The sequence below is a fragment of the Ischnura elegans genome, chromosome 11 (assembly GCF_921293095.1).
Source record: "Ischnura elegans chromosome 11, ioIscEleg1.1, whole genome shotgun sequence".
Lineage (NCBI taxonomy): Eukaryota > Metazoa > Arthropoda > Insecta > Odonata > Coenagrionidae > Ischnura > Ischnura elegans.
In genome coordinates, this window is record NC_060256.1 from 35,278,626 (window position 1) to 35,296,152 (window position 17,527).

General features: G+C 41.2%; 1 protein-coding gene across 2 annotated transcripts in view; it reads left to right on the forward strand.

Moving 5' to 3' along the window:
- LOC124168041 (medium chain reductase/dehydrogenase ucsI-like) overlaps positions 1-17,527 on the forward strand; it is a 44,085-nt gene that overhangs the window by 15,175 nt on the left and 11,383 nt on the right. For both annotated transcript variants that reach the window (XM_046546140.1, XM_046546139.1), the window contains 4 exons: positions 11,769-11,922; positions 12,963-13,259; positions 14,716-14,851; positions 16,566-16,796. In XM_046546140.1, the coding sequence (XP_046402096.1) occupies positions 11,769-11,922; positions 12,963-13,259; positions 14,716-14,851; positions 16,566-16,796 (818 nt within the window). The remainder of the gene's footprint in view (positions 1-11,768; positions 11,923-12,962; positions 13,260-14,715; positions 14,852-16,565; positions 16,797-17,527) is intronic.

The window sequence follows — 17,527 nt, forward strand, 5'->3', positions numbered from 1 at the left end:
GATAGATTCCGAGAATAATAATTTAAATATAATTCATGAATAAATACGATACCATATCATACCATCCAATGGCCTTCTCTTTTGGTTAATCCTCATCCATATTGAATGCTCTTGGTCATATGTACTCAGAAAGGTGGTTAGCATACAGTTCTAATGAAACTTACCGATTAGCAGAGGTAACGATTTTGAAACTAAATAACATTCTCTGTACACAATTGGTTGTCGTGAGTGGTAAGGTAGCGCCAGCGCGCTAGGTTTTACGATCCCATAGTAAGCGGAATTCAAGTTATGTATAATTCTAGCAAAAGCTTATGATGTTGCGCAGAGGGCAAATTTGGAACTACTGACAAACAGTCTATAGACCTTAGTTAGAAGAAGTGTTGTATCTCGGTAACTACCAAATCGGTCGAAAGTAATGGATCAGGAAATGAAAGGAAATTTATTTCTATACTTTCTTTATATTATCAGAATCTCATTCATGGATTAATTTTTTAAATTCGGCTCTGTGTGAAAAAACACTGTTTTTGACTCGGGAAACGGTTGCTCCTGTTTGAAGGATATTTTTCAATAGACAGCTGCTAGAATAGTTTGCACTATCCATTTTGTCATCTCTCCGCCTTCCTCTTCATTTCCAAGTAGCTTCTGCGTATAACATCCTTCATTTTTGGCCTATAAACTGGATACGTGGACTTCCTCTGGGCCATTTTCCATCAATATTATATATTTCCATATAGGATTGTCAATAGGATCCTCTATGCCTCATTATATGCCGAATGAGTTGGACTCTTCTATTTTACGACCGATTCCAATATGCTTCCTTTCTCTCTCATGATTTAATATTTCTTCAGTGGATATTACATCTTTCCACTTAATATTTAGCATTCGTCTATAACACCGTAGATCGAATGAATTCAGTCTCTTTATCCTCTTGACCCGGAATCCATATTTCACTTCCATATAATGCCACACGGTTGTTACAGTATTTGCAAAAAATTTAAAATCGCTGTCGACATCGCGTTGCAAAAAGAGTCCATTTTACCAAATCCGATTACCTCGAGTCGTGGGTAGAAGCGAGCAGCACAAGCGGGCGAAAGGTTGTGATTTTCACTACCAGCTTTGAGATATGCCATGAAGGGGACCAAATTAAGGAGGCCCCAGTCCGGCTCGTAGAATCTTGATTTTTTGTTGCCACTCAGCGTGCATTTTTATCAATTAAAAATATCGGTATTGCGGCGATGGGTGCGGTGTGATCCATTTTTGCTTAATTTTTGCAATAGAGCATTTGCACTCATGAGGAATAGCATTGAAAAGCAATGTTTTTCGTAGATCATTACATAGGGAGTATACATCCCGGTCGAAAGCCATAATTATAACTTCTTTCTCCGCGAAATTCTGATCGCACTGTTGTCAGGGACGCGAGTGGCGACGTATGTGAATCCCCTTAAGTGCGTAGTAAGAGACAGCGCATCCAACAACCGAATGCATAATCCTCTACGTTAATATTCGTGATTGAGAGGTCTTTCATGCTAAGAGGTTCTGATAAGTCGGTACCTCAAGATGGGGGAAGATTCGATGTACAAGTAGTAGTAGTAATTCGATGTACATTTTCCTTTTGATTATAAGAGACTGCAGTCTGCGCCCAACGGCTAACAAAGTGGCCTCGTTTCAAAGAATGTACTCCATGCATGAATTTCATAGATCATCACGAATAGAAGTAAGGGCTAAAGGCTCTAGATATAGCTTTCTAAATTCGGATCGCTGTGCTGTCAGACACGCGAGCGTAGTCTTCTGTAAATCGATAACAATTCGCGATGGGTGACGGTACTTCTAATGGCTGAATGGATATTGTAATACATACTTCCCTTGGCTCGTTGTGGGGGCTCTGCCCCATAGAGACTCCCCGGAAAAGGTGTCCGGCCTTTTCTGATCACTCTGCCTGTTCTTACAATTTATGTTGACCACTTTGACGCAACAATGCATCACTCCGTGTTAACCCTATGACGCAACTCCGTATATCCCTCCGTCGTTGAGATAATAATTCATCAAATAGTGATTTCGCACCACGAGGTCTAGATTCGGAAAATGACGTTTTTGAAATATCGATTTTTTGACCCACAAATTCCACCAAAAAGTAGAGTCAGTTGGAAACACTTTAAAAGATAAAGTTTAATGTTTCGACAATTTTTCGTAGGATTTCAGGCGATTTTAGAGGGGGTCGATTCAACGACTTTTTGTCGTATCTCGTCTCGTTTACCCCAAACATTTACATTAATCAACCAGTCAGTAGTTGTAAACAAGGGTGGATCCAGGATTCTTTCCGGGGGGTCACCAGGGTCTGGCGAGCAAACGGTCTTCTCAAATTTGGGATTAAAAAGTACATGCAACAACTACTCTACGAAATACACTCTTAATTTTATTATTAAAGTTATTAATATTTAAATATTTATAACTTTTATTTTAAAATATAAATTTTATTAATATTTGTATTAAATTCTCGTCTCCTTTTTAAGCGTATGGGGGGGGGGGGGGGTCACGTGCCCCCCAAATTCGCCAATGGTTGTGCGTTTTATAGCATATAGATTCGTGATATACCTGCGTATACTTTCGATGAATCTGTTACTGTTAGTAGCATTGGGTTACGGTGGATTATGGAGGGATTATATATTCACCTACATTTCGAGAGCCTACTGATTGTTCCATGAACCATTGGGAGTTGAATGGTGAGTTCGACTCGGCATTCTCCCTGCCAAATGCTCAATGTCCCTGCTGTTCTTTTCCCTTATCCTCACATTTCATCCCTTTTGTTCAGCGTATTGAAATTCGTCAGCTTTCGTTAGGACTTTAAACATTTCTTTGGAGATAGATTAAAGAAAACGGTCATGCAGTAGAGGCTAGGGTAGTAGATAGTCGCGATGGCTGGAAGGAGGAGGTGGTTGATTATCTATATTGGCCATCGCTATCGTCCTCCGTTCACTGAGGAAATGATAAATTGATTTACAAGCAGTAAATTCCGGGATGACATAGGGTGGGAAGCTGAATAATTCGATAAAATTGAATTTTCGAGAGATAAGTGAAATGAATTCGGTGATCGCTGATTTTTCGTGGTTTGCATTGGGGACATGGTGGAAAAAATAGTTATTTCAAGAATTTGTTTTAAGGAAACTTCATAGAGGAGGCTCCGGTCCTTTCCGTAGAAGTTTAATTATTGTTGCTTCTTTTGGCACATTTAAATCGGCTTTCAAAAGTGCCCGTTGCGTGGAGATGAGGTGGGAGCTATCTATTTATTCTCATATGCTATACAATTATTCATGGTATAGTATTTATGGGAGGCGACCGACAACTAAGGTCATTTTTGCCACAAGGGAAGTGCCTGGAAGAAAGGCTGGAGAGAAAGCTTAACGTCCCATCTGACGGACGGAGTGTTGGGTTCGAAATGTCTTCCACACAACATTGAAGGACGGATCGGGTAGTTCCTGAAAATCCTCTGCATCCGCCGGGATTTGAACTCAAGCCCACTGGGTAGCCACCAAACCAACCCGATTCGCCTACAATTATTCACTATATAGTATAATATCATATAACATGACATACATGTTACAATATAATATTTACGATAGAGATGAACGGGATGGCAAAGTTATGAATGACACGCATAATTTTTTTCGCGGGCCTAATTATGCCCAATTTATGCCTCATTCGCATGATCATTCATGGTGTAAAACGGCCTTTAGTAAGCAGTATGTGCGTTGAAGGTGGTGCAGGGTGACATCATTCTTGTCCAGTTATGCGGTTTTGTGCACTGCGTTCGCTTCTGATTCGTTCATCCGTTTCAAACTATTTTTTAAAACTATTACTTAGGCTCTTCCGAACAATCAAGTAATCTGAACAGGGTATGTCCCAATTTAGTTGGGATTAGTAGGACTCCTCTGTGTTTTTGATAAGTATTTTCTGTGAATTGACGCAACTCACCCAATGATTCAACCTAAAGGTTGCTTTGGAAAGGTGAGGGTACGGCTCTACCTGTACTGAGCCATAATCGTGTGAGTAACACGCGTTAGGGGCACGCGTCATTTCTCCTTACAGCCTCCCTCTTCGAAGATTTTTGGTTTGTCCGAAGTGCTGGGATTAGAATCTAGCACCTTCCGAGCAGGGACTAAGCGCTCTATCCAAAAGGCCACCATTAAAAATTTAGAAAATGAAAATTTGATTTGAATCGTGTAGTCGGAGAGGCTCTTTTTAGCGGAGTGGCATTCTACATCGAGTCTTGCCTTGCTAATATTAGGGCTCCTGTTCGCTTTATTGAATGAGCTATTTAAAAAATATGGAGTTTTCTGTTGTGGTATAAGGAAATTTCTGACTAACTGGAATTACTTCAATTCATAGCATTGTATCCCAGGTGGAGGACTTCATTTATTGCGCTGGTTGCGCATAACATTCACTTCGTAGAATTCTTCGGCATCGCCTATATAAATCTTTTACATTGTTGACTTACACTTTATGACAATGCTGTGGACAAAGATACTCGGAAGGTTTGAGAATTTGAAACTTTTATTATTGTCAACAATCAATAAGCGTACAATGCTTATACTATAAAAAAAACTAATAACTTTTTCATCGTTTACCCTCAAGCATCAGTTCGGCTTCAAGTTATTTGTGAAGTTCCATTCAAAATGCACGCATGTATTCCGCGTATCCTATGTTTTCCAAGGAAACATCTGACGAAATAGGGAGCTCAGTGATGTCATGCACAGAACTTGCTTATTTTTGTACACTGGAACGGCCTACCTTGTTTCGTAATTCCATACGCGTTTTCCATGAGTGGTATCGCGAACGCGTGCCGGGTAAACACTGTGATAGCGCATTTTTAGTCATCTCTTATCTGTCCGCGTGTCTCTATCGACTGCATATGTCCGTTCCAGCCCTCTTTCAAGTACTAATTATGATAAAGGGAGCAAAGGGAGAGGACATACAGTATACACTATACACAAGCCTCGTTGGATAACCCAATAGAAGTAATGAATCCTTAGGATACCGACATCCTAATGTGGTGTTGAACCGAAGCTATTACTTGGCTGAAGCTCTCACGGGTCCTTGTAGTTGTTGGTGATGTTTTTCTAGGTGTGCCTCGCGTACTTATTCGGTTTTTCACCCAACGTTTCGTTTCCTTTGCTGGTAACTTTTTCTTGGGGAATAGGGCAATCTGTTCGAAGGTAAATATACAAGCATAAAAATAGGAGCTCTCCACTAGTCGCAGGAATGTCGAATCAGAGTCAATAGCATAATGTGGAATGGCTGGGAGGCTTCTTTCCTGTGCAGAAGTAGGACGGGTTAGAAGTTATGTGAAACCTGTCAGATGTTATTAGATAGGCTGATAGGGTAAAGATGTTTCCTACGTCTCTTCTCGCCTTGTGTCTCACGTGAAAAATAACTGTGTCGATACCTCCACTGCAAAACCGCTCAACAATCGCCTACCAAATCAAAGCCGCTCATATAGTAGCCCAATAACGAATCCACTCAGCTTGCAGTAGCCGGAACGTAAATGCTCACATCTGAAGCTTGGAGAATTGGAGGTGAGCGGTTATACTCCGGCTACTGCCAGCCGAGCGCATTCGTATTGTTGGGCTGCTAGATGACCGGATTTGATTTGGTGGGCAATTGTTGAGGGTTTGTGCAGTGGAGGTATCGGTGTATGCCTAAGTGCAGGGGCCAGATGTCCTGACCCTTGGCGTGGTACAGGGGCGCAGCTAGGAAATAAGGCTGGTTTAGGTGCAACTAATACCGGGGTATGTGAGGGTATGGAATATCCACCAGGATAAGCGGTAGGGGCGAGATTAATGAATTGCGGAATTTTAAGATAAACAGTGAATTTTACGGCTTTCTGATGGATATTTTATCAATTCTTACACTATTCTATTAGTAATATCAATCCAATTAAGTAAAATGGATTAAACTTAAAAACTTCTCTGAGCTCTGGGGGGGGGAGGGGTTTATCCCCCAAATCTCCCCCTCGCTGCACCACTGACGTGGTAATCTTACCACAGCTGGGGGTACTCGTAGGTATACCACTGCCATGCACCTTCTCCCCCCTCGCCCCTAGATTTACCTGTGTGTGGTGTATTATTATTATTATAGTATTCTACCGATTAAGGTAGGTTTCCATGGAGTACGCAAGAAGTGATCTGGGAGCCTCCCTTTCCTTCCAGCACTGCCTTCTTTAACTCACAGTAAGGCCTACTCTCTTTCAATCTATCTAAAAATCCTTTTCTTTTCCTTCCTCTCCCTCGTTTCCCTAACATTCTACCCTCTAACACCATTTTCAACATCCCCTCACCGCTAAGCACTAACTCCATCCATACCTTCTGTCTCTTCCGTATCTCATCTAAAAGCTGCCTCTCTTCGCCAACCATATCCAGAACTTCGTCGTTCCTTTTCCTCTCCGTCCATTTCACCCTCTCCATTCTTCTCCATACCCACATCTCGAATGCCTCCAATCTTCTCTCATCTTCTTTCCTCAGTGTCCACGTTTCCGCACCGTAGAGAGCTACACTCCAAATCAAACTCTTCACTAACCTTTTCTTTAAACTCTTACACAACGATCCTCTAAGAACCTCCTTCCTGTTCATGAACGCCTCCTTCGCTAATGCAATTCTCTTCCTGATGTCCGTACTACTGTATCCGTTTTCCTCTAACGTACTGCCTAAATAGTTGAATTGCTCAACCTGCTCAAGTTTTTCATCTCCCACCTTTATCTTGAGACTCACATTCCTCGCTCGGGATGCTTTACAAAACCGCATAATCTTAGTTTTCTTGCGATTAATCCTCATCCCATACTCCTCGCAACGCTCGTATAACGCATCCACTAAAGCCTGAAGCCCCCTCGCTGACTGGCTAATCAGCGCCTGATCATCCGCGAATCTCACGGATTTGAACATCATTCCTCCCACTTTTATTCCAGCTTCTAACTTATCCCACGCTTCCCTTACCATCTCTTCAGCGTACACGTTAAAGAGCAGCGGTGATAGAGGACAGCCTTGCCTCACACCTCGGCCAATGCTTGCCCACCCAGATTCTCCGTCCGCTATCCTTACTTGCGCAGTCTGGGCCATATACAGATTACGAATCAGTCGTCTATCCCTCCAATCTACACCCATTCTCTTGAGAATATCCATTAACTTTACCCAGTTCACCCTATCAAACGCTTTCTCAAAATCCACGAAACACGCATATACGTACTGGTCATATTCTAGGTTCCTCTCGACGAGGGACCTCAATATTGCTATTGCATCACGAGTTGACTTCCCTTTTCTGAAACCAAATTGATCTTGGCCCAAATACTCGTTTGCCCTCGCCTCCATTCGTCTGTTCAATATCCTCAGCACCACTTTCGCCGCATGCGATATTAGGCTGATAGTCCTATAATCTCCGCATTCCACAGCTTTATTCTTTTTCGGAAGCGGAATTAAAACCGTCTTCACGAAATCTTCCGGCCAATATCCCTCCTCATAGATCCTGCGCACTAGTTCGAAAAACCTTTTCTTACCTTCCCGCCCTAGATTCTTCAGAAGCTCTGTGTGGTGTATAGACCCCAGAAATAGGGGGTAGTTTCCTTCATCAAAGAAAACGAAAGGCATTGATTGCGATTCGTTACCCACCATTAGTGTATTCATATTATACAAATTATTTGGTTTTAGAAATACCGGTTTAGACGAATGGCAATGGTCAATTTGATCCTCATTTGAAAAAGGCCAGATTGGCGCCCATGCGATGCCACTCCACGTGACGTCACAGGGACCTAGGTTTTATACGAGTAGATAGGAGTTTTACATCGTCTGAGATTACCAATGCATGCATGAGTCACAGAGCTCAGGGAAACATCTCTTAATAATGACCTATTAAAACTGCCTATGGTCGGAAAGTTTCTTTCGTTTGATAAGGTATTAATAATCCTTATTTAAGCCAAGCGCTATCTGCTAGCAGGGTACTCCGCTACCTGCTAGCAGCTTGCATCGCCGCGGCGCACATACCCTCGCCCCTAGGTCACCTCACACGGCGACAGTGAGAACCAGAATGATGTCACACGGGGTTTTCCTAGCATTCATACTTAGCAGTCGCGTTTTCAGGCGCTTGAAAATTTTCACTTTTCATTTAATCGCGATAAATAGATATCGTCATTTAAAAATCTAAAATCGTGAAATACGTATTTCAGGAGTAATAATCTTTCGATTTAGGCAATATAAAATAATAGGAAACCACCCTATTGGTTATTCTCAGGGAGACGGGAAGAAGCAGCCGGAGGTTTTTAGGTTTTGGACAGCCGACGGCAAACACCGATTTGGGACTGTAGGTAAAATATCGGCCGTCCACATTCCAATAGTGAGCAACGGCAGGGCATTGGAGCTTGCACACTGACCGACCACGCACCAGCACCGATAAAATGCCGGTTAGCAGCAGGCCATTGCCACTGTGGATCACCGGCGCGCCGGCACAATCACCAAACAAGTGATCGCTTGACTGGTTAAAATCCTGCATGAGTGCAAGTAGCGCTCCACCGCCCGATAAAGGTCTCCGTTCCACCGTGACGGCCGAGTCTTTTACTTCTTAGTGCTAGGCTAGCCAATTTTTTTGTTTTGCCACTCGAAACGAACGTGGGTCACACTCGTGTATTTACCCATCACTTGGGACACGAAGTATGGCCCCTGCTATAGTGAAAGGTGTAAGCAAACACAAAACACTAAAAAATAACGTAAATAAAACATTGGAAATGATCATTAGTTGCGACAAGTTTGGAGACAAAATATTACAGATTTTGAATTACATGGGAAGACTTCCCAATGAATTACCCCACTTACTTCAACGATTATATTCCCTGCTGTAAAGAGACTCTTATTTATTAGGAATACCCTCTTCACATGGGATATTATAACTATTTCTTCTTGCTTCGTCTATCGGTGGTGTAAAGGCTATTCAAGTACCAAAAATATTTCATCTCCTCAAGTCATGGTTTCCTTATCGTTTCGCGTTGATCGTTGAATCTCCTCTGCTACTGCAGGCTAATACCTCAGTTTTCTTTTTATTGATTTTCTGCTTGTCATTGTTTTTTCCATCGTTAATATAATTTGCTTCAGGTCTCTATGTCTCTGCTATGAGTGTTATGCCATCGGCTAGTCGCAGATGCTAATTTTTTCAACTTGTATTTTTACTCCTAAGGCTGTTCCTTTTCTCAGTGGTAACTTTCACAAAGATCACATTGAACATTACGGAATTTTTTGCAGAGATACATTGAATGGAAACACCTACTTCATTGCGTAAAAGATACAGTTTATGGCGTTATTCGGTGGAAATATTTGATACTTAAAAGAATGAAATGTAATTGTCTAGGGTATTTCCTCACTTATTTATTCATTCTAACCGACCCAGGTATTGGCACGTAATTCTATTTTCAAGGTGGCAGTGACATGTGAAATTATCATTATTTTACTATATCATTATGCCTTGAAAATGAAATTATGTGCCAAAATCTGGGTTGGTTGGAATGAAAAAATAAGTGAGGAAATAGACAAGTACTTTTTTATAATATTAAATACTTTATTGCGACTCATTGTGCATTTTTGCTCACTTTTTAGCGAACCATACTCCAGAAAGAACTGGAATTTAGTTTTTTTTTACTAGTGCTAGATATCTGAAGGATTGTTTTTTAAAAACATTTTATACGTCCGTCATTCATAGCGCCAAATGCATCATAAAAATTGTGGTTTTGATGGTGTGCTTGAGAAAATCGTCTTTTGGAGTACCTTATCGCATAAATCATCTCCTCTTTCGCCATGGCTTTCATCAAAAGCCTTGGCACATACACACGAGACGTGCTCTCCGTAATTACCGGCCCCTAATTGTGCGTAGGCTGATTTATAGTTCCAAGCCGTTGTTAAGGTCTGTTTATGAGAGTGGAAATGATGCCCTCGAGTCAGCATGAGTCGATAATGGACCCAGCGTAGGAAGGTGAAATATACCTTCCCCCGGACATTCAAGAAAAAAATTTATTTTCTTGCGAAGACTATCACGTTAAAACTTACATTTTTATTTATTTTCAATGGTTTTCTTCCTTAAGAGAACGCATCACTCCGTCTAGATCGGTCTTATTTTGATTAATCGCTGTCGGGTTTGCAGCCTGGTAGCAATGGAACATAGTGGTAGTTTGGCAACAATGGAGAGCACGATGCGGCTGTAAACCTCATAGTTATTTATCGAAATTACACTTAGGGAAAATACAGATTTTTGTCTTTTCTCTCGAGGCATAACTCGTATTCGCTTCGCTTCCACCGTGAAAATTTTAGGGGATTCAGAGTTAACCCTTGTCAAAATTTTACTGGATGGCCAAGTAGAACAATTTTAGCTCTAAGAACAAAAACTAATTTTTCATGTTCCATATGGAGGAAAATGTTGACTGAGGTCTAATTTTGTACTTTTGTCTTATGTATGACCCGAAATTTTCAAGATGACAAAGCAAATTTTTAAAGAAGTAATACGTTACGAATAAAAGACCGGTCTAGCGGGAATGATGTGCCCTATTCATCCTTTACGCGACAGTCGGCCGATATATCTGCCCGCGGGGTATGTGCGAAGGATACCCACGAACATTACAAAAGCGCATCTTCAAGAAGGCCTCTAAATGTGTTGTCATCCTCCGCGCATTTAAGTGAGTTTAAAAAAGTCGCCACTCAAGTCGTGGACAGTCGTTGACGTACAGAATGAACCGAATTTCACTGGGAAATAAGGTATAATTAGGAGCTTTAACCGAAATTTATATACAAGATGATTTGGTCAATCAAATTAATAACTTTTAAATGCTATTCCTCGCTATTAAAAACATGACAATGCAAATTATTGGAAATAAGTAGATCGCATTACACTCATCACCGCGCCGTGGAAAATTTTGGAAACTGATTAAAATGCGACTTAAGTGGCAACAGAAATCCGCCGTCTATGAGATGGAATTGGGCCTCCTGTATGCTGTCCCCTTGAGGATACCAATGGAATTTCTGTATTGACCGGTTGTTTTTTAAAATTTATATTGAAATAAATGACATTTTTCCTAAGCGGTGCAGAAGAGCATGTTTTTCACCAGTAGGTACTTACATTTTCACCTGCGCGCTTGAGCCATTGTGGGAATTTTACGGTAATCCTGCTGTTTTGTTCAAGAGGGACGTTTTATGCGTCTATATTTTCAAGTTAAGGCTTTCCATGTTTCGCCGAGCGCCTGTGCTTAATTTTTTCACAATGACGCTAATTTAGTCTAATAAACGATGGTAGCACTTTTCCACAATATGTTGTAGAAATATTTTGAAAAATTGCTACCATCTTTTATTTACATATGTCGAACTTCCACCATAACTTTTTTTCTAATTTAACTTAATTGAACTTAATTGATTGAACTTAATTGAACTTAATTACTCTAATATTTGTAGATATACTAAATTATAATGATAAAGATGATAAAGTAAAATATAAAAAAATTTACTATAAAAAGAAGTATTTTACAAATTAAAAGACCAGAAAAGCGACAATTGTCAAGCGAGCGTGTTAGTTTACAAATTTCTTAAGCCCTAATGATGAAAAAATACTACGTATTACAAAAAGTTGGCTAGAGAAAATAAAAATATAGATATCTATCATTTCATGTAAACAATGAACAATTATTTTATCGAAAAGACAAGATATATTAATTCTTTGTGTATATAACTAATTTCATTTCTTTGCCCCTCGTCTCATAGAGTCCCTGGGCACGAGGCTGTGGGTGACGTTATCGCTTCTAGGCGTCCGGGCATCGAGGTTGGTGTCCGAGTGGTGTTCTCCTCGTCGAACTGGTGCTCAACGTGCGAGTGGTGCCGACGGGGCGCCCATGTCGCCTGCGAAAATGTCACCAAGGTGAGAGGGTGTATTACCTATCCCCATCTCATGCCTCTGTTACGTGTTATATTTTTACACGGAGTTAAATTTTATGAATTTACTGATGAATAGGAAAAAAGACTTTCATTTTCCTCCGAGTAAAAAAATTAAGGGTTGGCACTGTTTAATGATTGCGGATTTACTTATTGAAAACACTGGCTAGGATATATTCGTGGTCGTTAAACCGGCTGCATAATCTTCTACACCTAAACGGATTACGTCTTTTCACTATCTTAGCGATTCCTTTTTTATAAAATTCCTTACCTGTACAACGAATCCACCTATCACTTTTTTACCTCCATTATTAAAAATTTTTTACCTTCATAATATTCGAGAAATCCTTCCCTGCTACGAACAATGAACTCCTAACATCCCTTTGGGACTATACCCCATCACCATCCGCTAAACACAAAGTCCCCAAGATTGCCGTTATCCCTTCCCACATTCCCACCCCCAATTAATCTAGCCTACGACACTATGTAATGATCAGACCGAGAAAATTGATATCAATTGATACCATCAAAAGTGCAGAACTTCTCAGTAGACAGATAAAACAGCTGGGAACTTGAGCTACATTCAAAGTCTGCGAGATTTCAGCGTATCGTAGCGCACCTTCATAATATTATTATTGGCTTTACTCCATAGTTATCAATTGTGAGGAAACCACCGTCTTTATTTCCTCTTACGTCAATGTTGTTTTGTCCATTACTGTTCAGTTTTCTTAGTCTTAATTGTGAAAGGCCTCATGCGGATGTTTGGAGAATTTCATTAAAAAGTACAAAAAGGATAAAGTAAAATGTGAAAGAGTACAATTTTTTTATGAATCCAAGAAAACGAGATATTCAAAAAGAATTGCAGACACAACAACCATAAGTTTTTTCAAATGTTGTGCAAAAATGTTTACACGAAATGAAATAATTTGCTCCCACACTGAAGGTTTTCATTGCATATTATTATATTTCTATGTTTATGTTATTATTAATGGAATTCGTTATTCATGAAATTAAATTTCTGCTCAGTACGGTCATCCTCCACTGGCGTCGCTGTCGGAGAGCGAGCTGGGCGGCACGCTTTCTTCGCACGTGCTCTTGCGTGCCGGCACGGCCGTGTGCCCAGTTCCCACCTCCGTGAGCGACGGGCACGCCCTCCTCGCATCATGCGCGCTCGCCACCGTTTTAGCCGGCGTGCTTAGGCTAACCACCTGCCACATGCCAATGCTACTGCTCGACAGAAATAAGATGGCGGGTGAAGATGCTGCTGCCACTGCGGAGAGTGCAGAAGGCGAGAGTCGCACAAAGCCCACGGCGCTAGTGCAGGTGAGACCATTTGACTTACTGTTAGTCTCATTCAATCATCATGACTTCATCAATGTCACGGTTTACATTTCGTAATTGGGGGATCGAGTTTGTGTGGTGGCCACAGTATTGAATTGAAACATAATAATAGAAACACTGAGTTGCATGTTCCACAAAAGCTAAATAGACCGACCCAGGTTTCGACATGTACACTGTCATTTTCAAAGGTTATTTTCAAATTAAACGTTTGTGGAACACAGGGGCGGTCTGTGATATTTGGGGGCCTTCGGATAGGGTTCATGATGGGACCCTCCTTACCGGAGGATGCGGGAGTCCTCCCCCCGAAAATTTTAGGAAATTAGATGCCCCGAAATGTATTTTGGCGCCATTATGGCTCCTAAAAACTAAATAAAAATCAATGAAAAATTGCAATTTGGTAAGATGAATACTATGAAAATTGAGCATTTTAGAGCTTATAAAATTGAAAAATGTGTTATTGTTCAATAATCATTTGGAGAATTCTTGAAACTTCACTGAAATCTAATAAAACACAAAATAAAATTTTCGGAATACCCTTTCAAACGACGACCACGATCCTAAAAAATAATACATCAGGTTCTCTTTTATCTTATGTTACCTTTATTTATTTTTATACAGCGTTTTTACACTGAGTATGTTGAAAATAAAGCAACTAATGAAAATTTAGAAATTTTTCATAGCAAAAAAACTTAGGTTTACGTAATCGGAGTCTTATTTTTATTTCACCTTTCTTATACGCTTCACAATAGAGGCGAGCGTTGTGGGGGGCCTCGGGGCCCTCGGCGATCGCCGACCAGCCGACCTGACCGGACCGCCTGTGGTGGAACATACAACTCAATGTACATTTTACTATGTTTCCTGTCACCAAGTTCCACCAAATATCGCCAACCAGCCTTAAGTTGAACTGTAATGACTTCATACCCCATGGGTCCAGGTTCTAATCTCGACGGTGGCAGTTACTTTTCGGGGGTTGCGCCATCCCTCATCCCTGACGGTTCATTGTGTGCTGTGTATAATTACGTGGCAATACCACTGTGTTCATTTTTCACCTACGGTGATCCATAGCAGGGTCGCAGCTAAGAATTAAGCCTGGGAGGTTTTAGGCGCAACTAATTCTTAGATGTATGTGGGTATTGCATACCCACCAGGGTAAGCAGGAGTTGCGGGGGCCCTCCTCGAGAAAAAAATTAAGAATAATGGTTCAAAATGGCTAGTTTTACGGCTTTCTGAGGGATATTTGATTAATCTTAACACTATGATATGAATAATACTGATCTAATTAAGTGAAATGGATTAAACTTAAAAATTTCTCTGAGCTCTGGGGGGGGGGGGAGTTATCCCCCAAAATCCCCCCTCACTGCGCCACTGATCCATAGTGTCCTTTCTTCTCCTATTCTTCTATAGTGTCTTCGTCTGTGTCATTTAACGTAAATTTCAGGGCTGCGGTCTGGTTGGCGTATTGGCTTGCGCCGTGTTGTCTGAGATGGGCTTCCGCGTGTTCTGTGAGGACTTTAACGTGAGCAGACTGCGCCTCGCATCCAAGTTCCACGCGCAGCCCGTGTTCAGGGAAGCTGGTGAGTGCAAAAAGTTAGAGTAGTCAGTGTGAGGGACACATAGTCTGCAAGTCCTTGGATCCTCACTAGTTTAATTGGGCTAACGTAAGATGAATTATCGTGCGATTAAGGTCTATGTAACAATCGGCTGGATCGCAACTTCCATACTATTACTGTCCATTGTTTTCCATTTTTGACACGGCGCCTATTTCCTGTGATATTACAGATTCCAATGCCATGGCCTCAACCCTTGCGCATTAAGTTGATGACGCCATAAACTTGTTCCGAGCGTTTTTTCCGCTTCTCAACAACTACTTGGTCTTCTGAATGGGCTTCGCGTGGTTCGTTCCTGTTAATTTTCTCGATTCCTCCCTTCAATGAAAAATTATCTTTGAACTATTAAATAAGCTGGATATACCATGACGTCACCAACTCATGCAAAGTGGGCGGGAGATTTCGCGTTTTCTTATTTTACGCTTACGATGGTACGGCTGAGTGGGAAGATTGTTTTTATTGTGAATGAATTATGAATTTCATAACCAACGATTGCATGATCACTGTGCAGTTTTTGTTCGTGGAAATTTATCTTGGCGGCGAAATGTTGTAGTCTAGACTGGGATGTAAATGACTAAATGAGGATAAAATATTGTGGAAAACGTATTTAATTCTACCATAATTTTTATTTTTTTAAATATTGGTTGTTTTTACTACCTTCCAGTTTTTAAAACGTATTTTTATAATTTTTTATTATTCCTGATTTATATAATTCCTGATTTTTATTATTTTCGGTCGTAGAACCACTATAGTTATCCTCTATCTTGAAGAAGGGATATTAAATTGTAGTCAACCTTAAAAACGTGCTAGATAATAATATATTTGCTTCGTATGACGTATGTTCTAAGTTCACTATTAGTATCTTTTCCAGGGAAAGAGCTATTGTAAGTTTTGGAAACTGCGGGCAATACGACAGTAACAGAAAATAAATTAAATTTTGCATATTGTACTCAATATAGCAATGAAACTTTTTGACTTGAATGAAATTTTAATATGTTGAGTGGAATTTTCAAAGTTTCATCTCTTAAGTTCTAATGGCGCTGAACCAAATGCAGGCCGCTATCATCACATTCATCATAATTATAGTAAACGTAGTACTATGCTTACATGTATCGTACTATAACTGCCATACTTATGATGTACTTTCATAAATAGCGCTCTCTATATGCTGTAAAACCCACTTGCCTTGCATGAGTGACTGATTCATGCACATTTTTCTGTTGGACGAGTTGAAACACGTCAAAAATTAATCAAATCGACCCCATCGAAAATCGTGTGAAACCCTATGAATGGTCGATACAATAAATTTTCTACATATCAAAGTGTTTCCAACTTTCCCTATGCCTTCTTTTTGGAGTCATTCGTAACAGTGTTACCAAGTGTCTCCAGGCCTCTACTTTTGGGGACATTTGGGAGTTTTATTTATTTTTCAAAAATATCATACTTGGAATCTAGACCATGTGATACTTGGTGAAACCAATTTTCAGAACGATGAGAACACTTATAATTTTGGTCAAATCGTCCCATTTCACTATTTCATGAATTATTATCTCAACAACGGATTGTGTCAAAGGGTTACAAGTGAGGGAGAAGCGGTGTTGCCATAGGGTTCAACAAAAATCGTAAGAACTGGAAAAGTGACCATGTAGGTGATTCCTTTTGCCTTCCCACGCATGCACAGGTCCGCTGACGCCGTCCGCATCTTTGCCCGAACGTGTGGACGCTGTGGTGGTGGCGATTGGTAGCCGTCTGGACTACAGTGACCCTTACCCTTCGCCGCCCCTGCTTCAGGGTCAGCTGCTGAGACCCGGGGGCGCGCTCCTTCTATTGGGCCAGCCTCGCTATTCTGCTTTCGGCAAGGGAGCAACCTTAGAAGCGGCGGACATCTACGGAAGAGATCTCTGCGTCATCGGTGCGTCTCGTTTATGTTGTTGTCACTGTTCTCCTCTGCGTTTGTGCAGGTTACAGGGTTTGTCCCAAAAGTAATGAGCTTCATTTTTTTTTGCAACGCGACTGTACAACGCCACCTGTGCGACTGGTTGGAAGTGGTGGAAGGGACTCTAAGCTTGTCAGCTATGCCTCTTTCAGTTGCATACGAGCTTTCAGAACGGTAGGACTTCATTTTTAGTAAACCTCCGCGCAGTGCCTCGTCGTGGTTAGGATGGAGAGAACTTCGGAGCAACGCTATGCGATAAAGTTTTGCGTCAAACTTCAAATGACGGCGAAGGATACATTTTATTCGCTCAATGAGGCCTTCAAGGATGATTGCTTGTCGTACTCGCAGGTCAAAAAGTGGCACAAGTCGTTCAAGGAAGGCCGGGATGAAGTGGCCGATGAGGCCCGTTCTGGGCGTCCATCAACATCGCGAACGGACGATAATGACACTCGTGTGCGAGATTTGCTGAACAAAGACCACCGAATGAGTGTTCGTTTGATGATAGAACAATTAAATTTGCCGAAAACAGATGTTCATCGAATTGTTCACAGAGTTACCCGCGTCCGGCCAGAGAGTCGGTCGTCATGGAGACTCCACCATGACAACGCGCCGAGTCACACCGCCTTTGTAGTCAACTACTATCTGACCCGGATCGGTGTTTCAACGGTGCCACAGCCCCCCTATAGCCCCGGCAGACTCCTTCTTGT